At 46.3% G+C, this 25,727-nt stretch overlaps 1 protein-coding gene across 1 annotated transcript in view; it reads right to left on the bottom strand.

Moving 5' to 3' along the window:
* LOC132394479 (complement C4-like) overlaps positions 1–25,727 on the bottom strand; it is a 133,340-nt gene that overhangs the window by 88,456 nt on the left and 19,157 nt on the right. The window contains exons 7-13 of the mRNA XM_059970687.1: positions 23,762–23,849; positions 16,134–16,239; positions 11,920–12,046; positions 10,548–10,663; positions 6,281–6,424; positions 3,946–4,143; positions 1,321–1,515 (exon numbers count right to left, since the gene is read on the bottom strand). Coding sequence (XP_059826670.1) covers positions 1,321–1,515; positions 3,946–4,143; positions 6,281–6,424; positions 10,548–10,663; positions 11,920–12,046; positions 16,134–16,239; positions 23,762–23,849 — 974 coding nt within the window. The remainder of the gene's footprint in view (positions 1–1,320; positions 1,516–3,945; positions 4,144–6,280; positions 6,425–10,547; positions 10,664–11,919; positions 12,047–16,133; positions 16,240–23,761; positions 23,850–25,727) is intronic.

Genomic DNA, 25,727 nt, shown 5'->3' with positions numbered 1-25,727 from the left:
GTAATCCTGTCTACAACTTAAAACAACAACTGTTTCTCTCTGCACAGCTTGCCCAGAATCAGAATCAGGTTTATTAGCAATGACATATGTTTTGAAATTGTTTTGTGCCAACAGCACAGAGCAATCCTTAAAATACCCTATAAATTAATATCTATTAATTATACATGTATAGCTGAAAGTTCCCAGCACTGTCTGGTTAGTTTTATTTCATCTGCAGTTGGGACGTGATTGGAGTTGGATACAAGTACTGGCCCGGGCTAGTTGGCTGTTTCTGTCCTCTAAACTCCATACATATCTTTGCAGTGTTAGGCATAAAAGCAAGGGACTGCCAATGTATGGTGGTGATTTAAATTCTACCCCTTAATCAAGCCGGAAGGGATGAATACCTCATCTTTCCAAACCCTGGCTCCACCCAATGCACAGGTCAATTTTGGTTTGTTTTTCCCAATTGCAAAGAAACAAGATCACCTTAAACTGGAACCACTGATAAGTGGTGAAGAAGTGGGGATGACTGACTGGTAGAGTCACTGACTCACAGACTCAGAGACCGATGGTCAATCCCGACCTTGGGGGAAGTCTGCGAGGGTGGAGTTTCCACATTCCCGCATGGGTTTTCCTTTCCCCAGGTGCCGCAGTTCCATTCCACATTTCAAACACCTGTGGGCCGGTGGGTTCACTGTAAATCGACCCTACAGCATAATAAACCGGGGTGGCACAGTAGCACAGTGGTTAGCACAGTGCTTTACAGTTCCAATGACCCAGCATCAGTTCCTGACACTGCCCATAAAGAGTTTGTACATTCTCCCTCTGATTCTGTAGCTTTCCTCCGGGTGCTTTGGTTTCTCCCACAGTCCAAAGATGCACCGGTTAGCAGGTTAAATGGTCGTTGTAAAATTGTCCTGTGATTAGGCTCAGATTAAATCGGGGGATTGACGGGTGATGTGGCAGGAGCAGACTACTCCGCACTGTATCTCAATCAATCAATCAATAGAAGTTGATAGATATTGGATATGAGGGAGATTAAAATAAGTTTAGTGTCAATGGAAGCCTGATGGGCCAAATGGCCTCTTCCAATGTCTTTTAGTTTCCAACACTTGACTAAGTGAATATTCTGGGGGAAAAAAATGAAAATTGAGTCTTATGGAATTTATATGCAATATTATTTTCAGAATTGAAAACTGATGAAGCCAGCTAGAGTTAAAGTCATGTTTGGTGTTCTATCATCCAAAGAACAAAGCTACAGCAATTACAGCTTTTCATTTCAGATTCCTGGCAACTACAGTATTTTGCTCTGGGAGGGAGTAGTCGACTGCTTCTCACCCGTCCTTTGCACGTGTCTTCCACGTTGATCCACACTGAGTTGGCCACCATTTCCAAGCGCTGTCCTGACTGGATGTAGTAGTATGCTATGACGCGAAACGTTGGGACCATGTCCATGTCCACCCGAAGCTGGAGCCTGGTGGGGTCCGCCTTTGTGATCCTACCGGTGGTGAGCACCTTGCCTTTGCTAGTGACCTAGGAAAGAAAAGCAGGCACGGGGGGAAATGACCATTTAGATCTGGCACTCTGGAGGTGTCAGCTATGCTGTTGGATCAGTTGTTTGGGTAACCGCTGGGGTAATACATTCTGAGGGCCACACTAAAGGATCACAGATTGGCAGAAGGGCAGATGGTGCTGAGGAAACAGGTAGCCTGCAGAAGGACTTGGACAGATTAGGAGAATGGGCAAGAAAGTGAAAAATGAAATAGCATGTTGGAAAATGCATGATCATGCACTTTGGAAGAAGAAATAAATGTGCAAACTATTTACTAAATGGAGAGAAAATACAAAATTCTGAGATGCAAAGGGACTTGGGAGTCCTTGCTCAGAACACCCTTAAGGTTAACTTACAGATGGTGAGGAAGGCAAATGCAATGTTAGCATTCATTTGAAGAGGTCTAGAATACAAGAGCAGGGATGTGATGCTGAGGCTTTATAAGGCAGTGAGGCCTTACCTTGAGTATTGTGATCAGTTTTCTGTTCACCCAGGAAAAGATATGATTGCATTGGAGAGGGTTCAGAGGAGGTTCAGGAGGATGATACCGGGAATGAAAGGATTATCACATGTGGAAAGTTTGATAACTCTGGGCTCTCATTGGAATTTAGAATGATGGGGGGTGGGGGGGGTGCAATCTCATTGAAACCTTTGAATGTTGAAAGGCCTCAACAAGAGGGCATAGCCTCAGGATAGATGAGCGTGCATTTAAAATACAGATGCTAAGAAGTTTCTTTAGCCAGAGGTGGTGAACTGTGGAATTTGTTACCACAGGGAGCTGTGGAGGCCAGGTCTTTGGGTGTATTTAAGGCAGAGCTTGATAGACTCTTCATCAGACATGCCGGCAAATTTACGGGTTGAAGACCGGGGAGTGGGGCTGAGGAGGGAAAAACAGGGGTCAGCCATGATTCAATGGCAGAGCACATTCAATGGGCCAAATGGCCTAATTCTGCTCCTATGTCTTATGATCTTATGAACAAGTTAGATTGTGACATCAACAGTCCATCTCATCACATAAGACATCAATTCAATAGCTGGACAGAAGTCGTTATTGCGCCTGGTGTCATGTGCTTTCAGGCTCTTCTATCTTCTGTCTGATGGGATGAGTGGAAGTGGAAGAGGTCATTGATTATATTGACAGTAAGATGTGTAGACAGAGTCCATGGAGAGAACGCTGGTTTCCATGATGTGCTGAGCTGCGACCGAAACTCTCTGTAGTTTGTTGTGGTCACACCAGAGGAGGGGTTTGGATGGTGTCTGTCGACAGCTGGCTCCCACCTACCTAGATTAGAGAAATGGCATGGTCTTGGGCCGAGAGATACTTCTTGAACGAAACAAAATTACCAAAGCTGAAAATTTGAAATAAAAACCCCGTGTGCCAAAAATACTCTACTGATCAGGCAGCATCTGTGGAGGGTGAGGCAGTAAATGACCCGGATGTAGAACCCTTCATCAGACTGTGGAAGGAAAACAAAGTTTTTAGTGAGATGGATTGGTTTGAACGATCGGAACATCACCAATAACGTGAGACCAAGTGGGTTCATGTCACAGTACAAGAAGCAGTCGGGATCAGATTAAGCTTTGTCTGTGCAATATGTTGTAAATAGTAACACAGGCCCCAACTCCAGATGGAGATAAAGAAAAACTGAACCAACATTAGTACAAGTAATGTTGTTTTCTGGAAGTGGACACACCGATAGACAGGGTAGAAAAGAAGGCATTTGGCATGCTGGCCTTCATGACTCAGGGCATTGAGTATAAATGTTGGGAGGTCATGGTACAGTGGTAAAAGATGTTGGTAAGCTTGTACTAGGAAAACCGTGTTCAGCTTTGGTCACTCTGCTATACAAAAGTTTGTTATTAAGCTAGAAAGAGTGCAGAAAAGATTTACAAGGATGTTGCCCGGGTTGAGCAGGCTAGGACTAAAGAATAGGAAAATGTTTGGTAATCTTATAGAGAGGTGTAAAACTCCGAGGGGCATAGATTGACCCAGGGTTTTTTTTTCCTCCGCAGGATTAGGGATTAAAGAACTAGAGGCATGAGTTTATGGTGAGAGGGGTAAGATTTCATGGGAACTCAAGGGGCAACTTTTTCCCCCAGAGGATAGTCAGTTCATGGTTGAGGCAGATATATTCATGACATTGACAAGACACTTGGACATGTCGGCCAAATACAGGCAGATTGGGCATCTTGTTCAGCATGGATGTTGGACTGAAGGGCTTGTCTCTGTAGGGTAAAACTCTACGAATCTAGGACTGTAACTCAATTTATAAGTACCGACAACTGAATTTTTTCTCACTTCAGAGTCAGCTGGATCTGCTAAGCATTTTGAAAACGTTCTGCTTTTACCTTTAACTTACAGCATCTACGATTCTCTGGTTTCACCTGATCTTGGGAGAGAGTTTACGTACAATGTAATAATAGGAGTCAATCCTTGCGTCATTCTGCTCCGTGACGGCCCGGAACTCGATAGCCAGCTTCTGCCCTGCCTTCAGGATGGTGTGAGGAGCGCTGATCTGGAGGTAGCTCCTGCTGGGAGACTGATAGATCTGAGCTGTCACTCTTCCCTCGCGGATTTCTTTGCCAAGAGTTCCCTCTCCAGCTGTCACCTGAATGAAGCACATATGCAGTGTCAAATGCCAGAGTAAAGTTATTCCTGGCTGGGATACCTTTATGAGATGGGTTGGTTACCAATATCTATATCTGATAATAAAGATCCACATCCTTTGTGGTCTCCATACAGTGAACTAAATACACATGGTTTGCAACAGAAGCTCAGCATTGTCAGTGGTGTAGAGTATCTCCATACCTGGGCCTTTTGACCAGATCCAATCCCATCTAGTTAAAGTTTATTGCTGTCAGAAGTACACACATATAGGGTACAAGTGCCATAAAACTAGTCTTTCACAGCAGCATCACAGTACATTACAGAATGAAACTGGTAAATTGCATTATTACTGTACTTGTACCAAGGTACAGTGAAAAACGTAGTTAAGTTTGTCGTCCTTTCATTATAACAGTGCATTGAGCAAAATATAGCAAGGCAGAATAAAGTGTTATGTTACAGTGCAGGTCTCAAGAGGACCACAACCTTGCCATTGGGTTTGGAGGTCAGTGACCAGGAGGGCTACATTGGCTGGAGTCAGGGCTTTATGCTTTGGTTCTTGGTAGGCACACCATTGCCGAATAGGTCAAAGGGGTAGAGGATAGACTAAGAGTGGTCCACCGGCCCTCCAGGTTTGGGGTTGAGCTCAGGGCTAGCAACCCTGACTGGGAAAACAAAACTGTTACAGAAACAGCAATAAAGGATCCTTCTCCGCCCGGGACTTGCATGACTGACGGGAGTAAAAACTGAGCACCACCGGAGATGGAGGACCTTCACTGCTGCCCTAAACACAGCAGCGTAATGGGCAGTGAGTGTGCAAATCACAACTGGGTAGATTGTGAGGTCGAGTCCATCTTAACGTATTAGGTGACCGGTCAATAACCTATTAACAGTGAGACAGAAGCTGACGTCGAGCCTGAAGGTACATGCAGTCAGGCTTTTGTACCTCATGCCTGATGGGAGAGAGGAGAAGAGAAACACCTGGGGGGGGAGGGTTCTTTACTGAGGCAGCACAAAGAGTCATGCCTCATCTGGAAGAACTGTTTAGGGCCCTGAGTGGCGTTGAGGGAGGAGGTATGGCCCTTACCGCGGTTGCAGGTGTCATCTATTGCAAAGAGTGCTTCTGGTATGGCTTCTACATCAGCGAGACCCCACACAGATTGGGGGAACTACTTTCCCGAGCACTTTCACTTAGCCCACCACAACAGCCAGGATCTCTGGGTGGCCACTCATTTCAATTTGACTTCCCATTCCCATTCCAGCATGTCTGTCCATGGTCTTTCCTACTGCCGTGATGAGGCCAGACATAGGTTAGAGGAGCAACACCTCATATTCTGTCTTCGTCTCCAGCCTGACGGCATCAAGATCACTTTCACTACGTTCCAGATACACACTCCATTCTGTTTTCCTTTCACCCCTTTCCCCACTTAGTTTTCCCTCATTCCTTTGCCTCCCTCACCCCTTCTCTTCCCTTCTCCACCCTCATGTCTGGCCCATCAACTTCCTTTGGCTCCCACACCTCCTTCCTTTCATTCCAAATCTACTGTCCTCTCCAATCAGATTCCCTCTTCTTCAGCCTACACCTCTGTCACCTATCACCTCACAGCTTCTAATATCATTCCCTTTCTATAAGGCCATTAGTTCACAAGATATCAGAGCAGAATTAGGCTATTGGACCGATTATGTTTGCTCCACCACTTCAATCCCTCTACCATCCCCCTATCATCTCTCCTCACCTGAACTCACCTGTCCCCTGCCAGCTTGAGGGATATGGGCCAAACACAGGCAATAAGGACTCACTGGGATGGGACTTTTTGTTGGCATGGACCAGAGGGCCAAGGGGACTGCTTCTCTGCTGTATGACTATGAGTAAGTCTGCTCTATGGTAATTCCTGTTCTATTCGGTACCGAGCTGGTAAATTGGGATACGTTTTGCAAGTATGCAGGATTAGTACCAATGGGTGCCATTAGTCAATATGTATGTATGTATGTATGTATTGAGCCAAATGGCCAGTATCCATTCTGTATGATTCTGTGACTCTTGTCTCCAAAAGCACAGCTCTGTTCTTGCTGAAGGATCCCTGTACCAGATAGATCAGTCACTCCATCCATCTTGCAGTGGCCCAGTCCAGAGGTGTTACCTTCAAGCTGAGGATGCTTGCATTGGCTGGGGCTTTGCTCTCAATGACTGCAAGCCCCTGTTGATCAGTAGTCACAGCGGGACCTTCTTCCACCTTCACAGGTACGTTAACAGCTGGCATCCCATCAGGGTATGTCACAGTCACCTATCGGATTTAAATTCAGGTTAGTTTATCGTCATATACACAGGGATGCAATGAAATTCCTTGCTCGTATGAAGGCCACAGAGTAAATGGTAACAATTATTATTTTAAATAAAGTAAACTTGATTCATAATAAAGTTTTACCAGGATGCTACCACGTTTAGAGGGCATGTGCTATCACGAGAGGCTGGATAAACTTGGCCTGTTTTCTCTGGAGTGCCAGAGGCTGAGGGAAGACCTGATAGAGGTTTACGAAAGTATGAAAAGCATAGATAGAATGGACTGAGAGTATCTGTTTCCCAGGGTTGAAATGCCTAATACCAGATGGCATGCCTTTAGCATGAGGGGGTAGATTCAAGGGGGATATATGAAAAGTAAATTTTTCACTCAGAAAGTCATGAATGCCTGCCATGTGCTGCCCGGCATGGTGGTAGAGGCGAATACATTGGAGGCTTTTAGGAGCCGTTTGGACAGGCACATGGAAACAAGGAAGATGGTGGGACATGCACATGGTGTAGGTAGCAGGGATTAGTGTTTGGGTGTTTCTGGGTTCAGCACAACATTGTGCTGTACTGAAATTATTTTCAAGAACAATGCGCCCAGTGCCTTTTCATTTTTTGCATTCGTAGTTGCTGCTTTCCATACCGTCATATTACATTCATACCCAATCATAACACTGCTGTCGCTCATGTGACACTCCAGGGTGGGGTACCACCACAACAATCGAAGGCTTCCTACCCAACCCGGCCCTCCCTCTCCAGTAGCAGAAGAGCCCTGCACTGTGGTCCTTCCCCACTGAGCCCTTGCAGCGGCTGCCCCGAGCTTCAGTGTGTCCCTCTGTCTTTACTGGCAAGCCCTGCCTCGTCCTGTTCATCAGCTGTGGCACAGAGTACGAGAGCTGGGCTGTCACAGTACAGCTGGTGAGGCCTCACTTGAAGCAGCATGTGTGGTTCTGGCTGCCCAGTTATAGGAAGGGTGTGACTGAGCCTGAGGGGATGTACAATGGATGTTGTCGGGTCCGGAGGTCTTGAGTTATCGAGAGACTGGGTAGTTTGAGGTGCTTCTCTCTGGATCGAAGGAGGCTGAGGTTTATGGAAGCTTGAAAGGCAGAGATAAAATTAGTGGTCACTGATCATTTTGCCAAGCTAAAGAAGTCTAAAGCTAGAGGCCAACACGAGGAAATCTGCAGATGCTGGAAATTCAAACAACACACACAAAATGCTGGTGGAACACAGCAGGCCAGGCAGCATCTATAAGGAGAAGCGCTGATGACGTTTTGGGCTGAGACCCTTCGTCAGGACTAACGAAGTCCTGACGAAGGGTCTCGGCCCGAAACATCAACAGTACTCCTCCTTATAGATGCTGCCTGGCCTGCTGTGTTCCACCAGCATTTTGTGTGTGTTGTTTAAAGCTAGAGGCCATGGGTTTAAGGTAAGAAGGGAAAGATTTAAAGGGGACACAAGGGGTAACTTTTCCCACACAGTGGGTGGTGGGTACTTGGAAAGAACCACCAGCAGAAGTGGTAGAGGTGGGTAAAATTATACCATTTACAAGATATTTGAACAGGTACAAAAATCAATGAGCAGAATATCTTGTCACTTAGGAAGAGGTAACCAACCCTCCTACTAAATGCTAGAACTAAAATACAAAAGCAATGATGTGATGCTGAGTAAGGCACTGGTAGGCCTCACCGAGTATTGTGAAGAGTTTTGGGTCCCTTATCTTAGAAAGGATGTGCTGACACTGGAGAGGGTTCAAAGGAGGTTCATGGATATGATTCCAGAACTGAACAGCTTTTCTGGGCCTGTATTCATTAAAATTCAGAAGAATAAAGGGTGACCTCATTGATACCTATCAAATGGTGAAAGGCCTTGATAGAGTGAATGTGGAGAGGACATTTCCTATGGTGGGAGAATTTAAGACCAGAAGACACAGCTTCAGATTAGAGGGTCATCCTTTTAAAATGGAGATGAGGAGGAATTTCTTTAGCCAGAGCAGGGGTCGGCAACCCGCGGCTCCAGAGCAGCATGCGCCTCTTTCATCTCTGTGTTGCGGCTCCCTGTGGCTTTGGAAAATAAATGATGAGTATTTAATTAAAATGTATTTTATGTTAGTTTGTTAGTTTCTGAAATGTAATTCTAAATTTGAAGATTATGGTGATCTTGTAGAATCTAAATAAAACGTGTTTTTAGTCGCTATTAATATACGTCACCACTGCCAATGCCTGACACCCGCCAGTGCGCGATTTCTTTAGTTTTTTGATCCAAGGTGGGCTAACTATGGAGAATTCTGAAAAAAGAAAAGTGACTGAAGAAAACAGGACGTTTAATGATACGTGGGCAGATTCATTTGCTTTCACTGCTGACGAGACTGATTTACCGGTATGCTTAATATGTAATGAGAAACAAGCAAACAACAAAAAGTCAAATGTTGCAAGACATTTCCAGACTAAACACGCAGCCTTTGCTCAAAAATATCCGGATGGAGATGAGAGAAAAAATGGTTTGCTGCTGGCGGACAATTTAAGTTCGGCGTTTTTCATAAATACAAGAAGGACTCAAATAGACATTGAGTATTTTACTTAAAAGTAAGCTTCAACCCAACGTCTTTTTTTCGGAGTTCAAAATGTTTTTGTTGCATGCAGAAATGTAATTTCGTTTTCTCTGCAGGAGTTCATTGATTTCATAAATTCAACACATTATAGTTTGTTTATACATAGCATTAAGGCAAAAAAAAACGTTGTATGCAGTGCTATTTCATTTTAAATGTCAAAAGGGTTTTGTGGCTCACAGTATTTTTTTTTCTGTGGGAAACGGGTCCAAATGGCTCTTTCAGTGGTAAAGGTTGCCAACCCCTGAGCCAGAGAGTGGTGAATCTGTGGAATTCTTTGCCACAGGCAGCCGTGCAGGCCAATCTTAATGTATATTTAAGGCAGAAGTTGATAGATTCTTGATTGGTCAAGACATGAAAGGATAGGAGGGCATTGGGGGAAGGCAGGAGATCAGGGGAGGGTGGGAGAAAATGACAGAGCAGATTCAATGGGCCAAATGGTCTAAACCTGCCACTGTATCTTATGGTCTTAAATACTGCAGATGCAGGCGTACTTAGCCGTCGGGAAGCAACTGTGGGGAGTTAAAGTTTCACGAAAGTACATCATAAGAAGTAGGTACAGAATTAGGGCACTCAGCTGATCGCGTCTGCCCATTCAATCCCAGCTGTTTATTATCCCTCATCGGACCATTTTCCTGCCTTCCCCCTTAACACTTGCCTCTCTTACCAATCAAGAACAATCAAGCTTCACTTTAAACAGACACAAGCTGGGCTTCCACAGCTGTCTGTGACAATGAATGCCGAAGATTCACCACCCTCTGATGAGAGAAATTCCACCTTATCTCTGTCCTAAAGGGACATATTCTGAAACTCTGTCCTCTAAGCATAGATTCCCCCACAACAGGAAGCATCTGTTCTGTGCTGTAACACTAAATAATTTTTTTTTAAATAATCCTCTCCACAATCTCAGCCTTTCAATATGATAGAAACATTAACTGTGTTTGTCTTCTCATGCTTTTGCTTGACCTACTGTGTGTTGCCAGCTGGTCTTTTTAATTTTAATTTACATTAACTCTGTTCTTCTTTCTCCCGGAGTGCTTCCAGCACGTCTTGTTTTTATCTCAGACCTCCAGCATTTCTATTTTCCTTTAAATTCCATTTTGAGAAATTCTTAATACTGTATTTCTAATATCAGCTCAGTCATCCAAATCCTGTAAGACTGCCCCTGAATGAGGTAGCTGTGAACAAATTGGAACGTGCCCAAGACACTTCTGTTTGTTGCAAGAATATTAACCAACTCGTTAAATGGAAAATCCACAACCACATACAGTATGCTTCGAAAAACTCAGCAACTGGTGTGATTAACCTAACTCACCTGGTTATAATGTGCACAAGATTGCAAAGGGTACATCATCAGGATGAAGAGTCCCAGTGAAAGCAAAGATTTGATGGAACAAGGGGTCAGTCTCAGCCCCAGCTCCCTCCATCCCACCTGCCTCCAACAACCCTCCCCAAACCTCATGGTTTCCAGGTGCATCCCCAAACACACCAGACCCTCCGAACCCCGTTTACGTACCACTACTTGGAAGCGGGTCTTGGGTACAAATTGGCGGGCTGTTTTCGACAGGTCCAGCATGTACGGCGAGGACACAAATCGGATGCTGGTCAGCTCTGTCTCTTCCATCACATCACCTGCGCAAAGGTGGAGATTGCACAGGTTACAGGGGCCGTGGCAGAAGCAGTTACACGACCTCATACCACTGTAAACACATTAGACTACAATCACATATCATTATCGATGCACGGTGTTATAATCAGGTCATGATATCTGCTGTCGATATAGCCACATATCATTGTAATAATGTGTCTCTGTAACTGTGCATTCCCACTGTATTTGGACTGCATACTCCCATTGCTGTAACACTTACCCTCATGCCATGAACCCCCATGAGTGTAACTGCATCCCCCTACCAAGATTACCCTAATCTCTGCAACCCACCCGTCACTGTCACTGCCCATCAGTACGTCCCCCGACCATGAACCTCCCCTCTTCAAAGCGACCACCAACCCCCCCCCCGCCGCCCCATCACCGTGACCGCCCAGCACTGTAAATCCTTATCACTGCAACCACAATCTGTGCAAATATTCAGTTAGTTGGCTGAGCATCGAGTGTGTGGCGCTCCTGCACGGAGCAAGGGCAGTGAGAGGATATAGCACACGAGTGTGTGACGGTCTCGGTCCTAGACAGTCAGTCACTGCCTCCCCACTACTTTCAAACAATGTCATGCGAAGGAGGGGCCAGGAGCGTTCAATTTCTCCTGGAGTAATCTCCCCTCCTCAGAATCACATTTATTATCACGGACATGTCATGTCGTGAAATTCCTTGTTTTTCAGCAGTAGTACAATGTAATACACAAAAAAACTATAAATTACAATGGGATTTATATATTTTCAAAACAGAATTAAATTAGCTAAATGGTGCAAAAAGAGAGCAAAAGTAGTGAGGTTATGTTCATGGGTCCACAACAAGGCTGTAGGATGTGTTGGCCTCACTGACAGGGCAGGCAGTGGTTCAACGTCTCAATTCAGAATTATCTCTGGGGCAAGAGGCTTGGCCACCTGTCCCCTGGTGACCAATAGGGATGGCGACCCATGCCCTGGTGACCAATAGGGATGACAACCCATGCCCTGGTGACCAATAGGGATGACAACCCATGCTCTGGTGACCAATAGGGATGACAACCCATGCTCTGGTGACCAATAGGGATGGCGACCCGTGCCCTGGTGACCAAGAGGGCTGCCAAATAACTGTGCCACTTGTGACTCTTTCTCATTGCTTTGGTTGAGCACTTCAGCTGACTTCCAGGTGTATAGGGAAAGACTTAGCTGAACCTCGGGGCTCGAAGAAATGAAAGACCGTAACATCAGATGACCCCACTCATACTTACTGCCGAGCTCCACTACTGTCACTCCCATGTAGAGGTTCATCCCCAGCAGGTCGACCCTGGATAACAGGCCGGATTTTGTCAGTAGGTCATTCGTGTCCAGGTAGGAACTGGCCACTCCTGCTGTCACCTGGAAGTGAGGATAAAGACAAAGTTGGAGGGAGATACAGAAGGAAAACAGGCCCTTTGGCCCATTGACTCTGCTTCTACCACCTACTTACATAATCTTAGGTAAAGCCCATTTTATTCTCCTCACATTCCCAATCACTCCCTTACCCCCCCCCCCCACCCCACTTCGAGATTATACCACTCAGCCAAACACTCGGCAACAGTTTAAAGCAACTGACCCCCATCTTTGGGATGTGGGAGGAAACTCACACACTCTCTCACACACACACACACAGCGCTGGACTTCGGAATCGAACTCAAGTTCTCTGGAGATGTAAGGTAACACTCTACTAGTCTGAGCAATGAATCAGACTTGTACCCTGCTGATGATGTGCTGTTGCAGTAGTAATCCAGCTCAATACAAGAGGAAGCACACAATCAGACAATTGATATACACTCAGTGGCCACTTTATTCTGTACACTTTCTCATTAAAGGCAAATCTCTAATCAGCCAATCATGTGGCAGCATCTCAATGCATAAATGATCAAGAGGTTCATACAAAAAACACAGAAAACCTACAGCACAATACAGACTCTTTGGCCCACAAAGCTATGCCGAACCTGACCTTACCTTAGAAATTACCTAGGGTTGCCCATAGCTCTCTATTTTTCTAAGCTCCATGTACCTGTCCAGGAGTCTCTTAAAAGACCCTATCGTATCCGACTCCACCACCATCGCCAGCAGCCCATTCCACACACTCACCACTCTCTGCGTAAAAACTTACCCCTGACATCTCCTCTATTCAGCTGTTGTTCTGACCAAATATCAGAATGCAGGAAGAAATGTGATCAAAGTAACTTTGAACATTGTTGGTGCCAGATGTGGTAGTTTAAATATCTCAGAAACTGCAATCTCCTGGGATTTTCACGCACAAAAATCTCTAGCATTTACAGAGTTTGCAAAAAGCGAAAATATCCAGTGAGAGGCAGTTCTGTGAGCGAAAGTGCCTTGTTCATGAGAGAGGTCAGAGGAGAATGGCCAGACTGGTTCAAGCTAACAGGAAGTCAAAAATAACTCAAATACCCTTACATTACAATAGCGGTGTGCCAAAGGGCATCTCTGGATGCACAACACATCAAACCTTGAAGTGGACAGGATACATCAACGGAAGACCACAAACATGCACTCAGTGACCACTTGTTCAGGTACTGGAGGTACCCAGTAAAGTGGCCACTGAGTGTCTATCCTTCCACAGACGAGTTGCTTGAGGAAATTAGTGGGTCAGAAGGAATTTAGGAGGAGACAATGGCGCCTGACAGCGACTCCTTTGCTTGCATCTTCGGAAACAGCTCTACTTCCCTCCTTAATATCTCCCTTTCCCTTTCAGGGTTCTTTTGAAGACTCTGACCTGGAGTTACATGCTGATTTCGGTTCTTTGCAGGAATGCAACCAGCTCTTGGGGTTTCACGACTGGTTGTTATTCAATATGCCAGGGATGCAGCCTGAGAGATTAGCTGGCCTTTGGAGTTCCAGCATCTCGTAGCTCCGGAGACAGGTGGACCCGGTGTGCCAGCAGGAAATCAGTGTGTCATGGGAGACCGAAGTTCGCCGGCTGTGCGCCCGGAGACCCAAGATCTTGGGGCACAGAGCATGGAAAAAGTAACGCAATGGACTTTTAACATCGCAAACTAATGAGTTGTTTGTTATGTCTGCTCTCTTGCTGTGAAACAGAGACACCTCCTTCTCCCTTATTAGGGGGAGAGAGAGCCTGTGGTATGTCGAATGCCGGGTGAAACACGTAGTCTTTGGGGTGACTGCAAGACTGGGTCTTTGCTATTGCTTTGCTCATGCTTGAGTGCTCGCAGGAAGTGCTGATGCTTGCTTTTTTTTGCCAGTGGGGGGGGGATCGTTGCTTGCTGCCGCTTATGCAAGGGAGGGAAGAGCTGGGGTGGGCTGTGGGGTTCTCACATTTAACTGTCATTCATGCTTTGGGGCACTCCTCTGTTTTCATGGATGCTTGCAAAGAAAAAGTATTTCAGGATGTATATTGTATACATTTTTCTGACATTAAATGTACCTTTGAAACCTTTGACCTGTGGAGGGAAATGGGCAGTCGATGTTTCAGGCCCAGAATCTTCACCTGGGCTGAAAGATAGAGGGAGATGGCCAGTGAGGAAAAGGGGTGGAGGACAGATGGTAGGCTAGAGGTGGATCCAGGTAAGGTGGGGTAACCAGAAGATGGAGACAAGGGAATAGAGATAGCAACAGAGGCTGGAAGATGAGAGGCAGGGGTGACACAGGGCTGAAGATGATGGAAACTCATGGGAAAAGAAGGTGGACCATGGGATCAAGTGAGGAAGGTGGGAAGGAGGAGCCAAAGGTGTCAAGATACTATCCCAAGGATTGTAACTGAACTCTTCTAAGACAGAATAGTTGAAGCAAGATTTTTTGCATAATATGGAGAATTAAGGGTTATGGGAAACAGGCAGTAAGTAGAGCTGAGTCCATGGCCAGATCAGCCATGATTTATTGAATCGACGGGCCAGATGGCTCACTCCTTGTCCTATTCCTTATAACCTTATGTTATGTAAACGTTGCTTGCAGCAGCTTCACAGGACTTGGCTCCTTTCCCTAATGTAGGATACACCAGCCTTGGAGGCAGTCTAAAGGAGATTCACCAGGATAATTCCTGGGATCAGAGTGTTGTCCTATTGAGAAGGAATAGGCAGATTGGGTGCATACTCTGAGGTCCTTTGGAGTATGCAGGCCTCTCCTTCATATGTTCTACCAGTCTGTTGTTGCCAGTGCAGTCTTCTATGCAGTGGTGTGCTGGGGCAATGGCATCAACACAGATGATGCCAACAGGCTCAAAAACTGATTAGAAAGGCTGGCTCTGTTACAGGAGTCAAACTGGACACACTGGAGGCTGTGGTGGAACAAAAGACCCTACAGAAATTCCTGGCAATTCTGGACAATGTTTCTCACCCTCTGCATGCCACCTTGGCTGATCAGAGGAGTACTTTCAGTTGCAGACTAAGACTGTTCCGAGAAGAGCTATATGAGGTCATTCTTACCCTCAGTCTTTAGGCTCTATGAGTCAACCTGTAGCAGGGAAGTGATGACACCTCAATGGTGATACTGTTGAAAGTAACTTACATTTTTTTATTTATTCTTACTTTTCTTCTAATATTTGTACATCAATAAAACTTGTAATGCTACTATGACACTGTAATTTCCTTTGGGATCAATAAAGTGTCTGTCTATCTATATTCCTCGTTTAGGAGAGTGATCTTATTCTGAAGTACAAGTTTCTGAGTTTTTGAGAGGGTAGATGGTGGGAGAGTGTTCAATGAGAGGACAAAGTTGCAAGATTAAGAGCAGTCTTTAACCAGAGAGTGATAGTCTCTTAGAACATAACAACATAAATAATCAGAACGTGGCAAGTGAAGAGTAGATTACTGAGAATATTTAAAGTGGAGGTGGGTGGTTTTTGAAAGATTGGTGGAGATTGAGGTCAGTGGAGAACTGGTACAGAAGAGGAGATGAAACCTGAGCCTGATCAGCCGTGACTACCTTTAGAAAGATGGGGCAGGTGTGAGGGGCTGAGTGGCCTCCTGCTGTTCCTATTTTCTCATTTTCCTATGCACACACTCAGGCAATGGGGTTGGGGGGGGGGGGGGGAGGCCGAGCTACAAGCTCACTGAGTCAATAGGAGATTGGTCTTACACTTAACATCTGCAAGACAGAGGTCCTCTGTGAACCGAGCTCGCTCTGCCACACTGGGACCACTTCTCGAACCTCAGGAGCCTCTGCCCAGGTAAAGGCAAACATCAAAGCTGAAATTCTGTCCCACCTTCCTTTGAATAAACGGGTGTTTAAAGGTCTGGCAAAATCTCATGGTCTCCATCTCCTCTTGTACATTCCTTGTAAGACACCGAGATATTAAGGACTTTTAAGAGTCTCTTAGACAGACACAGAGATGAAAGCTAAACAATCAGGGGCTGGAGTTCCACAGATTCTCCTGATCTCCCACTGCTACAACAAAATTAACCCTTTATATTAACCCAGATACCCAAATCCCATGTCAGAAGCCTTGAAATGTGCTCACCGTTAATTTTCGTCCTAGGCTCCAAACGTCTGTCTTATTGTTAACACCATGGATGATTCCAAATCTAATATGGGCCTCTCCATTCACTGGTTCACCATACAAGTGCCTTTAAAAGATGATAGCTGAGCTTATTAGACGTTAACACAGGTTTCTATACCACTTGTTCAGTAATGTGTTGGCGCATGGCCTAGTGGATAAAGGCATCAGACTAGTAACCTGAAGGTCACTGGTTCGAGCCTCAGCTGAGGCAACGTGTTTGTGTCCTTGAGCAAGGCACTTAACAACACGTTGCTGTGCAACGACACCGGTCCAAGCTGCTTGGGTCCTAGTGCCCTTCCCTTGGACAACATCGGTGGTGTGGAGAGGGGAAGGCTTGCAGCTTGGGCAACTGCCAGTCACCCATACAACCCTGCCCAGGCCTGCACCCTGGAAACCTTCCAAGGTGCAAATCCATGGCCTCACGAGACTGATGGACGCCTATATGTTCAGTAATGTGATGTGGCAAGGGTGATGTTTGTTTCCCATTTCAAACTGCCCATGAGAAACTGGACTGAGCTGCCTCCTTGAACCACTTCAGAGAGCTGGATGGTGCACCCGCGCATCTGTATCAAACATGCTGAGATGAGCGGAATTAGGCCATTTGACCCATCACATCTGCTCCGCCATTCCATCATGGCTGATTTATTATCCCTCACAACCCCATTCTCCTGCCTTCTCCCCATAACTTCTGATGCCCTAATTAACCAAGGACCTATCAACTGCCACATTAAATATACCCAACATCTCGGCCTGTACAGCTGTCTGTGGCAATGAATTCCACAGAGTTGACACCTTCTAGTTGAAGGAATTTTTCATCATCTCTGTTCTAATTGGGAATCCTTCGGTTCTGAGGATAAGCTCTCAGGTCCTAGACTCTCCCACTATAGGAAACATCCTCTCCATATCCAGTTCATCTGGGTCTTTCAATGTTCAATCAGCTTCAATGAGATCCCCCTTCAACCTTTTAAACTCTAGCGCGTTCAGGCCCAGAGCTATCGAACATTTCCCATATATTAACCTTTCATTCCTGGAATTATTCTCGTTAACCTCCTCTAGACTCTCTCCAATACCACCACATCTTTTCTTAGAAAAGTGGGCAAAAACTGCTCGCAATAGTCCAGGTGCTGACCAATGCCTTATAAAGCCTCATTACATCTTTGCTTTTGTATTCCACCCTTCTCGAGATGAATGCTAAAATTAAATTTATCTTGCTTATCACTGCCTCAACCTGCAAGTTAACTTTTAGGGAATCCCAAGCCCCTTTGTACCTCTGATTATTGAAATTTATCCCCATTTGGAAAATAGTCCATATTTTATTCTTTCCAGCCAAGTGTATGACCATTTACTTTCCACACATGTTATTTCATCTGCCATTTCTTTGGCCTTTCCCCTAATCTGTCTGTCCTTCTGCACACACTCTGCTTAGTCAACTCTATCTGCCCCTCCAGCCATCTTCATATTGTTCACAAACTTGGCCACAAAGCTGACAATTCGTCAAATACAACATCAAACCGTAGGTCTGAGGACTGCTGGATCCTGCTATGCGTTGAGAATTAAAAGTACTGCAGGTCTACACCATCAGCGAGTTGCTCACCAGCAGAGATAATGAAGAGGCTCTGCAACATGCTGCTGCCTGAATCAATGGAGGCTTGCAGTTAAGTCGTCAGTGGCTGTCATGGCCACTTTTCGTGTGATCGTAAGACCAACTTGGACACTGTTAATCTGGCATGCTGCAAGTTCGATTTGCTGATTTATTGGGTGTGAGCAGGGGCGGAAGGAGGGGGCCGAGTCCTTGATCGTGGAGAGGACTAGGCCTGAAAGCCACGGTGTTTCCTGCTTGCAACCATCCGGAGTGAGGGGACAAAGCTGTTGTGCTTCACAAGGGGGAAGTGGGGCACCAAGTCGGAGCTGCCCTCCCAGGGTTTCACTCGGCAGAAGACAGGCTCTGTTGTGGCCGACTGCAGATTCTCTGGCAGCAGTCAATGGGCTCGGGCCTCAAGCTGCAGGGTCACTTGCTTTTCGGCAGCAGGCAGAGAGACGTCTGAACCATTGCACCCTACTAGGGGCGGTGTAGCGCAGTTGTGGCAACCGAAGATTTGAAATGGACTGAGGGTGTCTGGGCTATATACATACATATCTGTATGGTTCTGTTTTTACTAATATTCTATACATGCTTGTATATGCGAGGATTGGGCCTCAAAGCCATGGATTCGCCTAGCGGGAGTCAGGCATCAGGGTGAGCGCTGGGCCTCAAAGCCTCACTGTTGCCTAGCAGGCATCAGGGGCCAGTCGACAAAGGATATCAGTGGGCTGGGTGGGTGGGGGCATCTGCACCTTGACCCCCTGCTAATGCTATCTCATTTGGCTGTATTCTTCAGTATTCTTATATGGTTAAATGATAATTAAACCTGAATTGAATTTAATTGAATTTCTTCATCTAAATCATTGACACGCAATGTGAGAAAAATCATTCCCGAAACTAAACCTGCTGCACGCTGCTAGTCACCAGTGGCCAACCAGAATAGGACCTCTTTATTTCTTCACTTTGCCTGCTGCCTGTCAGCCAATCTTCTATCCATGCTAGTGCCCTTCCTATGATACGATGGGCTCTTATCCTGTTAAGCAACCTCAGGTGCGACACCTTGTCAAAGGCCTTCTGAAAATCCAAGCAAACAACATCCACTGATTCTCCTGCTTGTTATTTTCTCAAAGACTTCCAACGGATTTGTCAGGCAAGATCTCCCAATTAGGAAAATCCTGCTGACTTTGGCCTATTTTATCATATGCTTCCAAGTTCTCCAAAACCTCATCCTTAATAATAGACTTCCTCATCTTCCCAACCATGGAAGTCAGGCTAACAGGCCTATAATTTCCATTCTTCTGCCTCCCTCCCTTCTTGAAGAGTGGGGTGACAATTCCAATTTCCCAGTTTTCATGAACCATTCCAGAATCTAGTGATTCTTGAAAGATCATTACTAATGGCTTCACAATCTCTTCAGCGACCTCTTTCAGAACCCTGGTCCAGGTGACTGATGTACCTTCAGACCCTTCAGCTTCTCAATCTCCTTCTCCTTCGTAGTAACAAAGCTCACTTCTGCCCCCTGGCACTCTGCTTGTGTCTTCCACAGTGAAGACTGGTGCAATATACTTAAGTTCCATCAAGGTGGCGCTGTGTATGGCAGTCATGTTGCGAGCTCCATTCCAAATCTACAGTATACGACTAACTTCAACAATTTTGTTAGCATTTTCTGTTCAAGTAGCTGATAGTCACATCAGATACGATAGGCTAACTCTTCTGAACATCAGGAAGATGGCATTTACCCACTATGTGCCTCCTTTCCTACACTGGGAACTCCTGCTTACACATGGGAGACTCACCTCCTACACTGCCATTACCTTGGAAGAAGCGCCACAGGCGAGTGAGAAGGGTCGATGCCCTGGCGAGGCTGAGACGGCGTGCAAACCGGCCACCACTCCCTAGGATAGTTCTGGCTAACATTCAGGCCCCTGGACAACAAGCTTTGTGAACGGAGAGCCAGAATCTCCTATCAGCAGGAAGCAAAGGAATGCAATGTTTTGTGCTTCATGGAGACCTGGCTGACGGAGGAGATACCAGAACAGGCCATCAAGCACTCTGGAATCTTCCTTTTCCGGGCCGACAGGTCAAATAACCTCTCTAGGAACATAAAGGAGGAGGGGTATGCTTCATGTTCAACAACCCCCAGAATGTGCATGCGCTCAAGTCCTTTTGTTCCCCAGACCTGGAATACCTGGTGCTGCCATGTAGACCCTACTGGCTGCCTAGGGAGTTCACGGCTCTTATCATCATAATGGTGTAAATTCCGCCACAGGCTGATTCTGACCTGGCTCTTAAGGAACTGTACAAGACCATAAACATGCTGGAGACTGCACACCCAGAGGCTGCCTTCATCATCGCTGGTGACTTTAATCAAGCATCGCTGACAAAAGTCTCTCCAAAGTTTTGTCAGCACATCCAGGTGAGCGCTCGTAGAGATAAGACACTTGACCACTGTTACGCCCTCTTCCGCAATGCTTACATAGAAAAAGTACAGCACAATACAGGCCCATTGGCCCACAATGCCGTAGCGAACATGTACTTCCTTTAGAAATTACCAGGGTTACCCATTGCCCTCTATTTTTCTAAGCTCTTACAAAGCTCTCTTTCGCCTAGCTTTTGAAAACTCAGACCACTCTTCAATTCAGCTTTTGCCGACGTACAGGTGGAAGCTGAAACAAGAGGTGGCCATAGTTAAAATCATCCACTGTTGGTCCGACCAATCGGCCTCCATGCTGCAGGGACCGCTTTGATGACGTCGACTGGAATATCTTCCATGATGAAGACGTCTCCGAGTTCACGGATGGAGTCGTGTGTTTCATTTGGAAGTGCATCAACATCGTGGTCCCTCAGAAGTCAGTCAGGGTCTTCCCGAACCAGGAAACCTGAGGAAGCAGGGCTTACTGCGCGACATAGAGCTTATGCTGCCAGCAATCAGCTGGAGCTCAAGAAGAGTAGCTACAATCTGCGTAAAGCTATCAACAGCAATACAGGGACAAGACTGAGTCAGATTTCAGAACTAATAACACACGTGACTTGTGGTGAGGGCTGCATACCATCATCACGGACTTCAAAGCCAAACGTTGTGGTGCCGCCAACATCGCGGCCTCGCTCCCAGATGAGCTCAATCACTTTTGCGCTCGGTTCGATGTCGCTAACTCTGAGCCTCCGAGGAAAGCCGCCGCTACAACCTGCAACCTGGTCAGCTCTGAGGCCGAGGTACGCAGATGTTTCCAATGACTGGACAGTCGCAAGGCTGCAGGACCAGACAACATCCCAGGGCAAGTACTCGGGATGTGCACGGCACAACGAGCAGGTGTGCTTACTGATATTTTTAATCTCTTGGGCCCTTTTCCCCCTGCACTAATTTCTCAGCCACACATTCATCTGACAGGTCATCCTATTCTTACCCTCAAAGGCACGTGGCACAGGCAGCAATCAGAGAATACCACCCTGACGATCCTGCTTTCAGCATTCTAACTAACTCCTTATATTCTCTCTTCAGGAACCCCTCCCTTTTCCAACCTATATCATGGTATCAATCTGTACCTTATCTACCACCACTCTCTGCTGTTCATCCTCCTCTCTTTGAATGCCGTGTCTGAGCCCCCTGCTCTGTGACTCTATGCTCTACGACTGTGTGGCTAAGCACAGATCCAATGCCATACACAAGTTTGCTGTTGTGGGCCAAATCAAAGGTGGTGATGAATCAGCTTGTAGGAGGGAGATTGAGAATCTGTCTGAGTGATGATAACAATAAGAACCTCCGACAACAACCTCTCACTCAATGGCAGCAAGACCCAGGAACTGATTATAGACTTCAGGAGAGGCAAACCACAGGATCAGATGTGGAGAGGGTTAGCAACTCTAAATTCCTAGTTGTTATTATTTCAGTGGACCTGCACTGGGCACAGCACACAAGTGCGATTGTGAAGAAACCACGGCAGTGCTCTACTTCTCCAGGAGTTTGCAGAGATTCAGCGTGCCAGCTAAAGTGGAGCGAAGTTAAAATGGCGCTAAACCCTTTCCGGGTTCTACTGAAGACCTTGACAGGCTGACTTTGGTCCTTTGTGGGAATGGGACCCATTCTCGGGGGTTTTTGGACTGGCCGTTGTCCGGCACGACAAGGGTTCGGTCTGAGAGGTCGGCTCTACTTTGGAAGCCTGGGATCTCGGGGCTGTGGAGGCAGGCAGATCGAGGGTCAGTGTTACGGCAGGACACACATGTGTTGTCGGGGAGTCGGAAAAGCTACTGCTGTGTGCCCAAAGACCTGGGATCTTTGAGATCTTCAGACACAGAGCTCGAGAAAAGCGATGTGACTGACTTTTAACATCGCTAACCAGCAAGTTGTTAGTAATGTCTCCCCGCTCACTGGGAAAATGGAGACACCTCCTTCTTCTTTTAGATCTTATTGAAAAGTATAAAATCCTAAAGGGATTGGACAGGCTAGATGCAGGAAGATTGTTTCCGATGTTGGGGCAGTCCAGAACGAGGGGTCACAGTTTAAGGATAAAGGGGAAGCCTTTTAGGACTGAGATAAGGAAAAACTTCTTCACACAGAGTGGTGAATCTGTGGAATTCTCTGCCACAGGAAACAGCTGAGGCTGGTTCATTGTTTATATTTAAGAGGAAGTTAGATATGGCCCTTGTGGCTAAAGGGATCAGGCGTATGGAGAGAAGGCAGGTACAGGGTTCGGAGTTGGATGATCAGCCATGATCATACTGAATGGCGGTGCAGGCTCGAAGGGCCGAATGGCCTACTCCTGCACCTATTTTCTATGTTTCTCCCTTACTAGGGAGAGAGACAGAACCTGTGATATGTCGAATGCCGGGTGAAACACAAAGTCTTTGGGGTAACTACGAGTCTGTATCTTTGCTCATGCTTGAGCGCTCGGTGGCGGTGCCGATGCTTTTTTCTTGCCAGTTGGGGGAGGGATACTGTTGCGCGCTGCTGCTTCCACACGGGAGGGAGGGGAGCTGGGGGGGGGGTTGCTTTGGGGTTCTGTCCATTTTTTGGGGGCACTTCTCTGTTTTCGAGGATGTTTGCGAAGATAAAGCATTTCAGGATGTATATTGTATGCTCTTCTCCGACATTAAATTGAACCTTTGAATCTTTGATCTTTATCAGACTGGTGTGTCGTGGAGAGTATATTGTCTGACTGCTTTGCAGCCTGTAATGGAAACACCATGCCTTTGAACAGGAAATCCTACAAAAACTGGTGGATTTGGCCCCGTATATCACAGGTAAAGCCCTCCCAACCTTTGAGCTCACCTACATGAAGCGCTGTCGTGGGAAGCAGCATCTATCATCAGGGATCCCCACCACCCAGGTCATGGTTTCTTCTCACTGCTGCCATCAGGTAGAAGGTACAAGAGCTTCAGGACTCGCATCACCAGGTTCAAGAACAGTTACTACCCCTCAACCACCAGGTTCTTGAACAAAAAGGGATAACTACACTCAACTTCACTTGTCCCATCATTGAAATGTTCCTACAACCAATGATCTCACTTTCGATGACTCCTTATCTCATTATCTCCTGTTCTCGTTGTTTATTGCTATGTATTTATATTTGCATTTACACAGTTTGTTGTCTCCTGTACTCTAGTTGATCTTTCATTGATCCTGTAATAGTTACTATTCTATAAATTTGCTGAGTATGGCCACAAGAAAATGAATCACAGGATGTGTGGATGGTGGCATATGTACTTTGTTAATAAAATTTACTTTGAACTTATCATTGAGGGGAAGGACCACAGGGGTAGTCAGCACTGGCTGCCTATTACCTCTCCCTCTCCTGACAGTCACCCAGGTACCTGGCCCCTCCAAATCCCTTTCCATCACCACCTCATTTTTCAATATGAGGTGAAGGTCATCCAGCTACTGTTCCAGTTCCTTAACACAGCTGGATGCACTTCATGCAGATGTAGTTATCAGGGAGACCACAGGTCCACCAGAGGCCCCCATATCTCACACTAAGAACATACACCACCTCTGGACCCATTTCACACTTACTTTGCGGTGATTCTGAACTCGAATCTCTCCCTTGTCACGAGATAGAACATTTCACTCGCTTGGACCTTGACATCGAACCTGGGAAGAACTACAAGAGAAGCATGGTTACATTTCAACCAATGAATGGCATGCAAGCAAATCATCTGCTATGCACGCAACGCCTGCAGATCGTCATCACTATCGTCCCCTCAGTACTAATCAACGAGCTTCAAAACCTGGGCCTCTGTACCTCCCTTTGCAACTGGACCCTCGTCCTCCTCATCAAGAGATCATATTCAATGCAGATCAGGAACCACATCTCCTCCTTGCTGACAATCAACACAGGGTCACCGAAAGAATGTTCGCTTAGCGTGCTGCACTACTCTTTCTACTCTCATGACTGTATGGCAAGGCATAGTGCAAACACCATCGCCGATGACACAGCTATTGTTGGCAGAGTCACCAACTACTGGTGGTGACGAGGAGGCATACAGGAATAAGGCAGATCGGCTGGTTGAGTACTGTCGCAACAATTATCGTCTTATCTTCCATATGCTGATATAACACTGCAAAATAGTCTCTTATCTTGCTGTCTGTTTGGTTTTGGGCTCTGTAAATATTTGCCAGTGTTGCAAACGTACTTGCATACAGGCTGTTACGCTGTTGGCATTTAGGGCAGCAACCAAGGCCTTCCATCTAATTTTGAGTCGCACACAAGTGTAGAAGGATTCTTCATTACTGCTTCTGTAACAAATTTTGTTTTACCAGTCAGGGTGTTTAGCCCTGAACTCAACCCCTGAACCTGGAGGACCAGGGGATCACTCTGATTCTGACCTCTACCCTTTGACCTGTTTGGCATGGGCGACCCTACCAAGAGGCAAAGCATAAAGCCCCGACTCCAGATCACTGAGGCACACAAGCCCCCAAACGCCAGAGTAGCAAAGGATTTGTCTTATCATTATTGGTTCCGTCCAGCTTGGTCAGGGTTGAAGAAATTGCCAAACAGCTGTAGTATTTGACTGAGAGTCACCTTTATCAGGCTTGGGAAGGGAAGAGGAAGAGGAAGAACAGCGCAGCGGTGCAGTGGGTAGAGCAGCTGCCTCATGGCTTCAGAGTCCCAGGTTCGATTCCAGCTCCCAGCACTGTCGATGTATGGGGGTTTGCACATTCTCCCTGTGACTGCGTGGGTTCCTGAGTGCTCCGGTTTCCTCCCACAACATAGAAAAGCTGTGTCAACCTGGTAATGTAATGCTGTCAGAGTTACAGAGAGATACAGCATGAAAACAGGTCCTTCAGACCATCCAGAGGCTGAACATCAATCCACCCATTTACACTTCTTCCATCTTGATTCTCCCCACATTCAATCCCCCTGCCCAACTGTCAAATTCCATCACTCACCAATGTACCAGGGTGAATTTAGAGCAATAATTAACCTACCAACCCACATGTCTTTGAGACACGAGGAAGAAACTGGAGCAAGCAGGGGAAAGCGTGCAAACTGCAAGCACAGACATCACTGGGGGGTAGGAGACATGAGGCAGCAGTTCTAGCTGCTACACCACAGAGCTTTCCTTCTTTACACAACAAAGGCATGGAAGGTATCTTCACCATAAAGAACCAGAGATCCAGGGTGGCCCTCCCCTTCAGTACTTCCTAAAGAGACTAAAGAGATCGGCATGTCCCCATTAACCCTCAGCAGCTCCATCACAGAAACCAACTTCTCCTCCATGGATCCTGTCCACAATTCTTGCTGCCTCAGCAAAACAGCGACCAGTCACCCTGGTCATTCTCATTTCTCCCATTTTCCACCAGGCAAAAGCCTGAAAGAACACATGAACAACCTCAAGAACAGCTCCTATCCTGCTGTTATAACACTATGAAATGTCCCTTAGTACATTAAGGTGGAATCTTGACTTCCCAGCCTTCCTCATCATAGTCCTTGTACCTTATTGTCCATCTTGCAGTTTCTCAGGTGCTCATGTACACC

The sequence above is a fragment of the Hypanus sabinus genome, chromosome 5 (assembly GCF_030144855.1).
Source record: "Hypanus sabinus isolate sHypSab1 chromosome 5, sHypSab1.hap1, whole genome shotgun sequence".
NCBI lineage: Eukaryota > Metazoa > Chordata > Chondrichthyes > Myliobatiformes > Dasyatidae > Hypanus > Hypanus sabinus.
The sequence above is the reverse complement of the archived record's forward strand: the minus strand, read 5'-3'. Positions and strand labels throughout refer to the sequence as shown.